Consider the following 14,379-nt stretch of genomic DNA (forward strand, 5'->3'; position numbering starts at 1 on the left):
CTCTTGTTTTACACTTCACACCTCATGCTTTATGCTTCACGCCTCATGCTTTATGCTTCACGCCTCATGTTTTATGCTTCATGCCTCATGTTTTACGCTTCACGCCTCTTGTTTTATGCTTCACGCCTCATGTTTTATGCTTCATGCCTCATGTTGTACACTTCACGCATCATGTTTTATGCATCACACCTCATGCTTTATGTTTCACACCTCGTGTTTTATGCTTCACGCCTCATGTTGTACACTTCACGTGTCATGTTTTGTAAAATATCACATTTTATTCATATGTAAAAAAAAAAGCCATTTGCAAAAGCCAAAAGTCAAGTTGTGATTAGACAACCGCCTAATATAACCGGGTCAAAATGAATAGAACACCCCCATCTACTGCCGTCCAGATGCCCATACTGCCATGAACACTACTGGCCAGTAGATGGCAGTAGAGACTGTGAAAACTTGCCAAAACAACTATTCCAAATCCGTGTCTGCTATGTTTAATCCACGTGGAATTTAATAAACACAAACCGAATTTCAGACATCTTATATATATTACTCTGGAACAAAGATGACAAACAGTGTTGTAAAAGAGCAAACAGGAAGCGATTGCAGCTCACAATGATTCCAATTGAAAATAATGGAGAAGCAACCTGAGCTTCTTCTGGTATTTTTTTATTTTTTTTTTTACATAAAACAAACACAATAACGTCTATAAACCCAGAAAATATATTCACCACAGTTTTAGGCACAATATACAGAGTTTAATGCTGTTGTCTGTGTGGAGCCTGATCAGAGCATCTCAAATGCATTTCTGCAAATGCAAATAAGTTAAAACTGTATGCCTATGGATGACTCTGTGATTTTGCCGGTGAGTTAGTATGGTGTCAAGAGCAATTATCTTGTGACCAGTTCTCCTCTGATTGCAGAGGATAGAGCTGTTTATCTGCTATAAAACACTTAACAGATAAGCACTAAAATTTTTGATGTTAGACTTAAATGTTTTTAACTGTTAAAGCTTTTTCACTACACCTGCAAAAACATGTTAGTAATCTAAAAATTATCAGGCCAAAATTTATTGGAAGATAATTGGTCCGATGATGGTTTTCAAAGTTATCTGAAAAGCTAATCCGATCATGAAAACACAGCTTCGATAATTAGTGGTTAGCGGAACTGTGCTCACCACTGCTTCACGCCTCATGCTTTATGTTTCATGTCTCATGCTTTATGTTTCAGGCCTCATGTTTTATGTTTCATGCCTCATGTTTTAAACTTCACACCTCATGTTTTATGTTTTACACCTCATGCTTTATGCTTCATGTCTCATGTTTTATACTTCACGTCTCATTTTTATGTTTCATGTCTCATGCTTTATGTTTCAGGCCTCATGTTTTATGTTTCATGCCTCATGTTTTAAACTTCACGCCTCATGTTTTATGTTTTACACCTCATGTTTTATGCTTGACGTCTCATGTTTTATGTTTCACGCCTCATGCTTTACGTTTCACACCTCATGTTTTATGCTTGACGCCTCATGCTTTATGTTTCACAACTCATGTTTTATGCTTGACGCCTCATGTTTTATGTTTCACACCTCATGCTTTATGCTTTATGCCTTATGTTTTATGCTTCACGCCTCATGTTTTAAACTTCACGTCTCATGTTTTATGTTTCATGCCTCATGTTTTATGCTTCACACCTCATGTTTTATGTTTCACGCCTCATGCTTTATGCCTTATGTTTTATGCTTCACGCCTCATGTTTTATATTTCACACCTCAGCTTGAGAGCTCTGCTTCATGCCTCACACTTTACACTTTCCCCTTCACACCTCATGCTTTATGCTTCACGTCTCGTTTTATGCTTCATGCCTCATGTTTTATATTTCACACCTCAGCTTGAGAGCTCTGCTTCATGCCTCACACTTTACACTTTCCCCTTCACACCTCATGCTTTATGCTTCATGTCTCATTTTATGCTTCACACCTCATGTTTTGTTTTACGCCTCATGTTTTAAACTTCACGTCTCATGTTTTATGTTTCACACCTCATGTTTTATGTTTCACGCCTCATGCTTTATGCTTCATGCCTTATGTTTTGTTTCACGCCTCATGTTTTATGCTTCACACCTCATGTTTTATGTTTCACGCCTCATGCTTTATGCCTTATGTTTTATGCTTCACGCCTCATGTTTTGTATTTCACACCTCAGCTTGAGAGCTCTGCTTCATGCCTCACACTTTACACTTTCCCCTTCACACCTCATGCTTTATGCTTCACATCTCGTTTTATGTTTCACGCCTCATGTTTTATGCTTCACACCTCATGTTTTGTGTTTCACGCCTCATGCTTTATGCCTTATGTTTTATGCTTCACGCCTCATGTTTTATATTTCACACCTCAGCTTGAGAGCTCTGCTTCATGCCTCACACTTTACACTTTCCCCTTCACACCTCATGCTTTATGCTTCACATCTCGTTTTATGCTTCACACCTCATGTTTTGTTTTACGCCTCATGTTTTAAACTTCACGTCTCGTGTTTTATGTTTCACACCTCATGTTTTATGTTTCACGCCTCATGCTTTATGCCTTATGTTTTATGCTTCACACCTCATGTTTTATATTTCACACCTCAGCTTGAGAGCTCTGCTTCATGCCTCACACTTTACACTTTCCCCTTCACACCTCATGCTTTATGCTTCACATCTCGTTTTATGTTTCACGCCTCATGCTTTGTTTTACGCCTCATGTTTTAAACTTCACGTCTCATGTTTTATGTTTCACACCTCATGTTTTATGTTTCACGCCTCATGCTTTATGCTTCATGCCTTATGTTTTGTTTCATGCCTCATGATTTATGCTTCATGCCTTATGTTTTATGTTTTACGCCTCATGTTTTAAACTTCACGTCTCATGTTTTATGTTTCACGCCTCATGTTTTATGCTTCACACCTCATGTTTTATGTTTCACGCCTCATGCTTTATGCTTTATGTTTTATGCTTCATGCCTCATGTTTTATATTTCACACCTCAGCTTGAGAGCTCTGCTTCATGCCTCACACTTTACACTTTCCCCTTCACACCTCATGCTTTATGCTTCACATCTCGTTTTATGCTTCACGCCTCATGCTTTATGCTTTATGTTTTATGCTTCACACCTCATGTTTTATGTTTCACGCCTCATGCTTTATGCTTTATGTTTTATGCTTCATGCCTCATGTTTTATATTTCACACCTCAGCTTGAGAGCTCTGCTTCATGCCTCACACTTTACACTTTCCCCTTCACACCTCATGCTTTATGCTTCATGCCTTATGTTTTATGATTTACGCCTCATGTTTTATGTTTTACACCTCATGATTTATGCTTCATGCCTTATGTTTTATGCTTCATGCCTCATGCCTCACACTTTACACTTTCCCCTTCACACCTCATGCTTTATGCTTCATGCCTTATGTTTTATGTTTTACGCCTCATGTTTTATGTTTAACGCCTCATGATTTATGCTTCATGCTGTTGTGTGTTGGGGGGGTGTGGCTGGATATGTTGGTGTTCTTTTCTTTTCTTTGCTCTCCAGGTGGTATGAAAACTGATTTATTGTCTGTGAAGAAGGTACTGGCAGAAGAGTCCTTCACCCTCATCAACGTTATGTGCAGCACCTGTGGATGGTGCTCACGTGCAACCTTAAAGACTTTCAGCTGAAGCAGATAATGAGATGGCATTCTGCATTTAAGCCATGTGTGATTCAAGCAGAATTGCCGGGAACTCGACCTTGTGATGTTCGTTTGTGAGACGCTGAGGACCGCGCCTGTGTTTGACACATCGTGCCTGTGAAGGAAGAAGGGTGAGGGACACATGCTGTCAGCACACATCAGAGGTGATTAATTGTTTGACTAATTGTTGATAGTAACTTGGTATTTTGTTACGCAGTATATTTGAATTGTGATGAGAATTGTGCAGCTCGCTTCTCACTGCCGTGGCGTGTGGACAACTGATCCTCCACCTGTTGTGAGAAGCTGCTCATTTACATAAAGCTTAAATACAGACCTGAATGTGTTGCTGATAGTGTGTGCCTTTTGAAGGATATTAGTTGTAACTGCTGACTTACCTCACCTCTTCTACCCTTCGCAGAGAGTCGGTTTGTCGTGTCCACCTGGGGGGTGTTTGGCGGTAAAAGTGAGTCCAGAAGCGCCGGGCCTCGATCCTTTTGGGCGCTGGAGAGCGTGCCAGCCTTCACTCCACCAGACTGACGCTGTTTTAGTTTGTACACGTTGTTATGCACCAAAGGGTGGAAGAAATAAATTGTTTTGTTATTGGAACCGCTTTCTGGTTATTTTAGCGCTGGGTTCCGTCAGACGCAGGTCCGCTCCTCAACCCGCGTCGACACATAACACACGCCTCATGCCTCACACTTTACCCTTCATGCTTCATCAGAGCTCTCAAGTCTCACTCATTCGGAGTGAGACTCAACATGTTTTAACATTTCACCACTATGACCTGCAAGACAAGATTCAGCGGAAAATAGCTCCTTGAGCATATCTGAACTTGAGAGCTCTGCTTCATGCCTCACACTTTACACTTTCCCCTTCACACCTCATGTTTTATGCTTTACATCTCATGTTTTATACTTCACGCCTCATATTTTGTTTCACGCCTCATGTTTTAAACTTCACGTCTGTTTTATGTTTTACGCCTCATGTTTTATATTTCACACCTCATGTTTTATGTTTCATGAAAATTCAGTAAGGTATATCTTATATATTATATTCCAGTTCTGAGGTGGAACTATGCTAGTATACTAAGGTATATTTAAATATCTAAAAAGGAAGAGTAAAATGGAAGAGTAGAAAAGAGTAGAGTTAGGTGCCTGGTCTTGAGAACCAGGGATGGTAGTTTGAAAAGCTTTTTTATACCATGGGAACTGTCCCTACACACCTAAGCGGCTCAAGAAAAAAGGTATATATAATAATAAATAGACATAAGAAAGATAAGACATCATATATATAACTTATATTTAAATATTAAGGGTAATAAACAACATATACAATAAATATGGTACTATATAATATACAGGAGTAGGTATTAAAACCTAAATATTAATACAGGAGAAGATTGTAGTATAGGTAATTTAGTATGTAGACTAGTAGTAAAATTAAATTATAGTTAGTAGGCTAAGCTATAAATCTGGTATTTTATTATAGAAACAGAAGCTATGCCTCGTGTTTTATGTTTCACGTCTCATGTTTTATGCTTCACACTTTGCGCCTCACACTTTGCACTTCACGCTGTACTTTGTTCTTGTCTCATGAATTTGTGACTTTCAGAGAATTTCTTGAAATTTATGACTTTAAAATTTCAACATTTATTTTTTCTTGTACATTTTTCAGTGTTTTTTCCCCTCATAAATTCCTGCCTTTAATTTTGGAAATCCAAAGTCAAAAAGGTTAAAGGTCAAATATGGTCGTTGCAGCTTCCATATGCTTTGGTTCTGTGTTTATTGATACTGTGATGAACAAAAAACCCCCAACAAAAATAAAAGAGGCTGATGTTCTGATGTCTGTCCGTTGCCTAGGTGATGAGTTGTTGCTTCAGCAGACGCTATTTGACGCTGTGGTCACGGCGCCGCTGGAAGCGTACTGGAACACGCTGATGCTCGACGACGGGTGAGACTTTATTTTTAAAAGTGGCACATGAACCATTGTGAAAGAAAATCTGAGTGATTTTGTGTGTTTATGTCCTCCAGGGTGGAGGAGGGCGTTGAAACGGCGTTCCTCGGTACTCGAGCCGGACTGATGCGGGTCATGAGATACACAGGAGCAGAATCTAGAGTGGCAAAGTAAGACTGAAATCGAAGTCATAGCTGTCACCGGAACTGAGACTTTATCTGAAAACACAAGACAAGAAAGAAGTGGAATTCCACCAGATGGTGGCGCTGTTCCCTTTGACACACATAGTGGTCATCTTCATACAAACAAATCCAGTAAATGTCTCCATGGCCATAAATATTTCACAGGCTGTTGTAGTAACACCTGATCATCCTCTCGAAAAAAAAAGTGAAATAAACAAAATGAGCCTGGATCAAACTCGTTAGAGTTCAAACCTCTGACCATGTGACCAGAAATATATTGACCTCCACATCGGGAGCTGTATTGTTAATTGCGATGTTTGAAATTTAAATGTGACTTTTCTATATGTGTATGTTTATTTTATATCGCTTCTTCTGAAGGAGGGCAGCACGGTGGCTTAGTGGTTAGTACTGTTGCCTCACAGCAAGAAGGTCATGGGTTTGATTCCCACCTGTGGCCATTCCGTGTGGAGTTTGCATGTTCTCCCCGTGTTTGTGTGGGTTTCCTCTGGGTGCTCCAGTTTCCTCCCACATCCAAAGACATGCAGGTTGGATGGACTGGAAACTTTAAATTGTCCGTAGGTGTGAATGTGTTTGTTTGTATGTGACCTGTGACAGACCGGTGTCCTGTCCAGGGTGAACCCACCTCACGCCCTGTGACTGCTGGGATACGTAGGCTCCACCCCCGCGACCCTTAATTGGAGTAAGCGTTTGAAGATGAGTGAGTGAGTCTTCTGATGGAAAAATAAAGAAATGAAATACATTCAACCCATCAGCCATTTACTGAGCTACGCTAACTAGCACAGCTAGTGACAGTGTTGATTTACAACAAACTACAATCATTTATGATTAGAACAGGTTTTATTTTGTTTGGGTCAAATTTTCTAAATTTAATCTGTGGTTTAGCGAGCTTATCATTTTAAACATCCACTCAAAGCTCAGCGTTAGCCCGGCGGCTTGGAGTTCAGTTCTGTTTTTTTTGTTGTTGTTGTTTTGTGGGACCATTGTACATAAAAAAAGCTTTTACACATTTTAATTTCTAAAATTATGTCCTTTAAGATGAAAATGAAAAATAAACAATGTGACCCCATTAGCACAGCACCTAAATCATCAGTTTTGTTGTTATCAGGGGATGGATACATGAACATTTTCGTAGACTTAATTTCAGTGGTGGGCACAGTTCCACTAACCGCTAATTAGTGAAGCTAACTATTTTGTTAGGAGATTAGCTTTTCAGCTAATTTTGAAAACCATCAGCAAACCAATTATCTTCTGCTAACTTTCAGTCTGCTAACTTTTTTTTGCTGGCATAGTAAATCAAAATCATATATTTTAGTACTTACCTGTTGCCAGTAGTCAGACGGCTGTGAGCTCAGTCGTCCCTCAGCAGAAGAGAGCGGAGCAAGCCGGCTGCTGTTGCCCAAAAGGAAGAAAGAAATAAAAAGTCATTTACTTTCAACATGCAAAAAGACAGTCAGTGTGGAGGAGACATGAAGTGCAACACACTTTTCACTTATGGTTTTACTCATAAACAACTAATTTCGAACAGTTATTGATATTAACGGCACCGCTGTCATTTTTACAGAGAGAAAATATTACACATATGACATATCCTTTAAAGGAATTGACGGGCCAGTCGGCACCAAGTGGTCAGACACAAATGCAGCATTCAGGTCTCAGATTTACAGAGTTTAATGTCAGGGCTTGCGTGGGTCGGTACACAAAAAGACAGTCCAAAAATAGCAACAGTAACCGAAGCATTTGGCAGAGACAAGTTCCACAAACAGGCAGACAGGTTGATACACGGTAAAGCAAAAACAGGACTGTGAAAACTCTGAAGACTAAAATATTTAAAATAACAATTAGTTAACACTACTGATGGACAGCTGCGTCTGCCTGCTGAACTGCGTGGCACAAGGGCGTCGTCGTGGCTGTTTCCAGTAGTGTTTTAATCTAGTATGAACCACTCTCTTCTGCTGAGGAAGGACTGAGTTCACAGCCGTATGACTACATAAGCTCATTGTTCATTTTTGGCTTTATGATCGCTTTTGATTTTACTCAGAAGACTTGGCGGTGCTTAAACTCAAAACACTTATCAGTAGCCAACAATACCAAAAGTTAGCAGTTAGCTGTAACTTCTGCGAAAAAATTTTGTGGTTTATCAGTTTAGCATTATAAAAGTTAACTTTTCAATTAACGGTTATCGAAGCTAACTTTTTGGTTAGCTGTGCCCACCACTGCTTAATTTTCATCAATTATTAAGAAACACAAACAATCTGGTACAAAAACTGAGTGATTGTGCAAAAAGGAGAAACCATCAAGACCAGACAGGAGTTATAGATGTGTGTGCATGCATGCGTGCGTGTGTGCGCGCGTATTTTTGATGTTGTAAATTGAAATGCTGAAGGGTTCAGGAACATTTTTCGACCTAATGATGTGAGGTCCGACAGGCACATTGACTCCTAAAGTTTTTGATTTAGGTGGTGACTGTGTGATCTGATTGGAGAATGTGTGTTTCCTGCAGATTAATTATCTGACTCTGACCTTCGTCTTTGCAGAAGGTTTTTGACTCCAGCTGACAAAGACAACCTGTTTACCATCGATCACTTCCCGCTGTGGTACCGCTTGGCAGTGGAAAACACGCCCGGACGTTTCTACTACTATCCCATCAGCGAGAAAGGCACATGTCATCATCCTTATTGTGATCTTTGTTTTTACAAGAACACAACAACAATGATATTTTCTCTTCCCAGGAGTGAAATATGTCATAGCAACGACAGCCGTGACTGTGTCCTCTGAAGGAAAGACGGCCATGGCTGGAGGTGAGTGAATGTATTCTCTGCTTACCACACCCCCTAAAGGCATTGAGAGGTTACTGTCGCCTCCTAAAGGCATCGAGAGGTTACGGTTGCCTCCTAAAGGCATCAAGAGGTTACTGTCACCTCCTAAAGGCATCAAGAAGTTACTGTCACCCCCTAAAGGTATTGAGAGGTTACTGTCGTCTCCTAAAGACATTGAGAAGTTACTGTCTCCTCCTAAAGGCATCAAGAGGTTACTGTCTCCTCCTAAAGGCATCAAGAGGTTACTGTCTCCTCCTAAATAGTAGAGAAGCTTGAATCTTCGACTGGACTGGGTTGCTTGACGCGAGGACGTTTCGCTTCACATCGCAGAAGCTTCCTCAGCTAAAATTTTTGCTCTGGTAGTCTGACTTCTGTCTTGACTCTTGTAGAGAAGAAAATACAGAAGCCAACAAAAGCTGGAGTTTCTTAAACCCAACCAGACCCCTCTACCGAGAGGCCGACTGCTATAGTCTAGTGACTAAACAATAGCTCTAATTAGCACCTATTGTGTTCTAGTTAGCACCCTCCTAATGCCAGGGCAGCTGTCCCTCCTAATGATAGGACGGAAGCCTCTGCTGATGGCTCCCTTGACGACTCTCCTGATGACGTGAATGACTCATTACCATGAACAAAAGACTAAAACTGCTTTGACCTGAGTACCCAATTGTAAACAGGGGACAAAGCGTGCCTCCTCCCCGGTTAAGGCTGGGTTTCAACTGTTTCACAAAGAATGCTTCTTTGACACCTCTCTCAAACCATTTCTTCTCTCTGGCTAAGATTTTAACTTCCTTGTTCTCAAATGTGTGGTTAGTGTCTTTCAGGTGGAGATGAACTGCAGACTGAGGTCCATTTGCGCCCTCTCTGCGGTGCTGGTATAGCCTTTTGTGTAAAGGTTGCTTAGTCTCACCTATGTAGTGTTCATTACAGTTTTCCTGACATCTGATAGAATACACTACATTGCTCTGTTTGTAACTAGGGATCCTGTCCTTAGGGTGAACTAATTTCTGCCTCAAGGTGTTAACTAGTTTAAAGTAAACTGGGATTTTGTGCTGTCTGAAGATCCTCTGTAGTTTTTCCGCTACTCCTGCTAAATAAGGGACAGACACTCCTCTTCTTCTTGTCTCCGTCTCCTGTCTATCTGGTCTCTTTTTTTTCTGGGACTTCTGCACTTTGTCCAGGGACTATCGTGGGTACCCACATACTGTGAGGGGTTTCTGTACAAGTTGTTGTTCTTTAGCCCTTCCCTCTCCAGTTGTGGGCACCTGTAGGGCTCTGTGTTGAAGAGTCCTGATCACCCTGAGCTTGTGTTCAAGGGGGTGGTTTGAGCCAAAGAGCAGATATTGGTCAGTGTGTTTTCTGTAAACCCCTGTCTGGAGCTGCCTGTTCTCTCCAGTCGTAACATCACAGTCCAAGAAGGCTAAATGGTTGTTTCTGGCATCCTCACGTGTGAACTTGATATTGGAATCCACCGAGTTGATGTGTTCTGTAAAGTCCTCAACCTCCTGTTGCTTGATTTTAACCCATGTGTCATTGACATATCTGAACCAATGACTGGGAGAGATGCCCGTGAAAGACGTCAAGGCTGTCTTCTCCACTCCACCCAAGAGGTGTGAAACAGTTGAAACAGCTGTGAAACAGCAGTGAAACAGCTCTTTGTGAAACAGTTGAAACCCAGCCTTAACCGGGGAGGGGGTCTGAGACACGCTTTGTCCCCTGTTTACAATGGGGTACTCAGGTCAAAACAGTTTCAGTCTTTTGTTCATGGTAATGAGTCATTCACATCATCAGGAGAGTCGTCAAGGGAGCCATCAGGAGATGTTTCCGTCCTATCATTAAGAGGAACAGCTGCCCTGGCATTAGGAGGGTGCTAACTAGAGCACAATAGGTGCTAATTAGAGCTATTGTTTAGTCACTAGCCTATACAGTCGGCCTCTCGGTAGGAGGGGTCTGGTTAGGTTTAAAAAACTGCAGCTTTTGTTGGCTTCTGTATTTTCTTCTCTACAAGAGTCAAGACAGAAGTCAGACTACCAGAGCAAGAATTTTAGCTGAGGAAGCTTCTGCAATTTGAAGCAAAACGTCCTCGCGTCAAGCAACCCAGTCCAGTCGAAGATTCAAGCTTCTCTACTATGGAAACCACCTGGACAACTGAGAGCCTACACAGAAACGTCCCTCCTAAAGGCATCAAGACGTTACTGTCACCCCCTAAAGGCATCAAGAAGTTATTGTCTCCTCCTAAAGGCATCAAGAGGTTACTGTCACCTCCTAAAGTCATCAAGAGGTTTCTGTCACCTCCTAAAGGTATTGAGAGGTTACTGTCTCCTCCTAAAGGCATCAAGAAGTTACTGTCACCCCCTAAAGGCATCAAGAAGTTACTGTTGCCTCCTAAAGGTATTGAGAGGTTACTGTCTCCTCCTAAAGGCATCGAGAGGTTACTGTCGCCTCCTAAAGGCATCAAGAAGTTACTGTTGCCTCCTAAAGGCATCAAGAGGTTACTGTCTCCTCCTAAAAGCATCAAGAAGTTACTGTCACCCCCTAAAGGCATTGAGAGGTTACTGTCACCCCCTAAAGGCATCAAGAAGTTATTGTCGCCTCCTAAAGGCATTGAGAGGTTACTGTCTCCTCCTAAAGGCATTGAGAGGTTACTGTCACCTCCTAAAAGCATCGAGAGGTTACTGTCGCCTCCTAAAGATATTGAGAGGTTACTGTCTCCTCCAAAAGGCATTGAGAGGTTACTGTCACCTCCTAAAGGTATCAAGAAGTTACTGTCACCCCATAAAGGCTTTGAGAGGTTACTGTCACCCCCTAATGCACCTGGACACAGCATGTGCTCACTAAAACCTTAAAAATTAGTGCATTACTTTAAAACTAAAACATATATCTGATATTTTCACTTTATAAAACTTCAGACATGACATTAATTTAAAAACTTGTCCGAAATTAGTTTGGTTAAAATTTGAACGATAAGTTAAAAATGTATGCCTCTGGATGACTTGTGTGATATTGGCCGCGTATCAGTATGGGGTTAAAAGAAATTAGGTTTTTTTTGGTGTGTGTGTAACCAGTTCTCCTTTGCCTACAGAGGATAGAGCGGTTTCTTCTAGAAGCAGCTCTCCTCTGTTTGCAGAGGGTAGAACTACACATCTGCTACAAAACATTTAACACTCAACTGATTTTAAATTTTATAAGTGTTTGTAGCTTTTCAGCTTTGTTTACCACATTAAAGGTCTAAAAATTATCTGACAAACATTTATCGGGAGATAATAAGTCCTATAATGGTTTTCAAAGTTATCTGAAAAGATAATCTGATAATGAAAACATTATCTTCAATAATTACCGGTTATCGGATTATCAGAACTGTGCCCACCACTGTATATATGTGTATATATATGTATATGTTCCAAAAGGTATGATTTGTTAAAGAAATAGACCCCCCTCCCCCCCCAAGTGACTAAGTGGTCCACTGGGTGTGTCCAATTCCACAGGCTGGCTTGGTGGGTGTGTCCAATTCCACAGGCTTGCTTGATGGGTGTGTCCAATAGCACAGGCTGACTCGGTGGGTGTGTCCAATTCCACAGACTGGCTTGCTGGGTGTGTCCAATAGCACAGGCTGACTAGGTGGGTGTGTCCAATTCCACAGACTGGCTCAATGGGGCGTGTCCAATAGCACAGGCAGGCTTGGTGGGCATATCCAATAACACAGGCAGGCCCCATGGGCGTGTCCAATAGCACAGGCAAGCCCATGGGCGTGTCTAATAAAACAGGCTGGCTCGGTGGGTGTGTCCAGTAGCACAGGCAACCCGCCATGGGTGTGTCCAATAACACAGGCTGGCTCAGTGGGTGTGTCCACAAGCGCAGGTTGGCTTTGTGGGCATGTCCAATAGCACAGGCTGGTTCAGTGGGCGTGTCCAAAAGCAAATGCACATATATAATTCTTAAATTAGTAATTCCAGGCCAAAGTTTTGCATGTAGGATGTTTAACTTGTCTAAGATAGAAAAACAATTTTATGACTCCTTTTAAAGCCACAAAAACCATTAACTTGAACAGTTTGACAGTTTAGAATTTCATGTTGTTCACCTTCATCAGATTTTTGTCTGACTCATCAGCATTAAGGCGGCTAAGTTAGCATTAATAATTAGCCACTCTCGTTAGCATCTTTGGTGTCAAATTTCACAGTACATTTCACTTTATTTGACTGTAACTGAGTGACGTGTGTGATTATTTAAAACAAGTTGAACTTTGGAAAGTTTCACATGTGAATTTTTGTCAAAGTCCAATTTTGAATGGTCAATGGAAGAAAAACTGTGTCCAGGGTGGCTGCTGTCATATTCATCATTATTTCCGTTAATGCAGTTATCATTTCTGCTCTGCCAATGACAGCCGCGAGCTAGCTAGAACGCTAGTTAGCCTAGCCCAGTCTCTGTGATGTAATGACATAGCCTCTCAGAAACAGACTTCCCAAAGCAATTTGTGAACAAATATCATGTAATACGTTGCTACATACAGTTTGCAGTTTTATAAAAATATTTTGTAGTAATGTTTGACATTTGTATTTGATGATTAGCTACACTCACCGGGCTTTAAGGTCCCCATGTTTCCAAACTTTGAGCTCCTGATGGTCAGGCATCATTCTGCATGTCACTTTATCCACCATACTATGAGGGGTGATCAAGAAGTTCTGAGCCAAAACTTCTCAATCGCCCCTTGCTATTGAGCTGTCTTGGATCCTGGATGGCAACCACCAAGACAGATAACCAGTTGTCACCTTAGGTCACTGGTTAGAGTCCAAGTGTGACAATCAGATAGGGTTAGGGATAGAGGTTAGAGTTAGATTCAGGGCTCAGGTTGAGGTTAGGGATAGGGCTTAGGTTGGGGTTAGGGATAGGGTTAGGTTTGGGGTTATAGTTAGGGCTAGGGTTATGGTTGGGGTAGGTCAAGGGTTAGGGTTGGGCTTTGGGCTAGGGTTAGCACTCGGGTTAGGGTTAGGGGCATGGCTAAGGTTGTGGTTAGGGCAAAGGTTCAGGATAGGTTTGGTGCTAGAGCTAAAGTTAGGGCTAGGGTTAGGTGTATTGACAGGGGTTAGGGGGTGAGGGGCAGGGCTACAGTTAGGATTATTAGGGATAGGGGTAGGGTTAGAGTTACGTGTAAGGATACGTGCTTAGGGGTTAGTTTTACAGTTTGGGTCAGGTTTAGTGGTTAGGGTTTGGTCATAGGGTTAGAATTAAGGGTTAAAAGTTTGAGTTAAGGTTATGGATAGGGATTAGGGGTTTAGGGTTAGGGTTGGGGTCAGTGTTAGGGTTTGGAGTTAGGGTCAGTGTTAGAGGTTAGGGTCAGGGTTAAGGTTAGTGTTAGGGTTTGGGGTTAAGGTCAGCGTTGTAGGATAGAGTGTACCGGAGTGTTCACACCCCCATTTGTGCCCGGGCCATCCTCTCAGAACCACGATATGAATCATTCAGGCCTGCAGGGTGGTTGGTTTTCTAATCCAGGTCGTCTCCCTTTGTTTCCTCTGTTTGACAGTCCAGCCTGTGTTGGTTTGTTGGCCTGTGATCCTTATGTTTTCCATTGAATGTTGCTGAAAATGTTGTGCAATATGTGTTTTGTTTTGTTTTGTGTTGTGCGAGTCTCATTCTAATTGTATTTCCAGTTTACCCCACATACTGTGCTCCGCGTTCTCCACGCAGGATTATGTAGATGGAGTTTTTGGTGTT

General features: G+C 41.6%; 1 protein-coding gene across 1 annotated transcript in view; it reads left to right on the forward strand.

Annotated features, from left to right (window-relative positions):
* Positions 1–14,379, forward strand: part of LOC117516367 (voltage-dependent calcium channel subunit alpha-2/delta-4-like) — a 159,734-nt gene that overhangs the window by 95,250 nt on the left and 50,105 nt on the right. Inside the window, exons 24-27 of the mRNA XM_034177332.1 lie at positions 5,561–5,651; positions 5,732–5,824; positions 8,392–8,513; positions 8,587–8,655. Coding sequence (XP_034033223.1) covers positions 5,561–5,651; positions 5,732–5,824; positions 8,392–8,513; positions 8,587–8,655 — 375 coding nt within the window. The remainder of the gene's footprint in view (positions 1–5,560; positions 5,652–5,731; positions 5,825–8,391; positions 8,514–8,586; positions 8,656–14,379) is intronic.

This window comes from Thalassophryne amazonica, chromosome 8 (assembly GCF_902500255.1).
Source record: "Thalassophryne amazonica chromosome 8, fThaAma1.1, whole genome shotgun sequence".
NCBI classification, from domain to species: Eukaryota; Metazoa; Chordata; class Actinopteri; order Batrachoidiformes; family Batrachoididae; genus Thalassophryne; species Thalassophryne amazonica.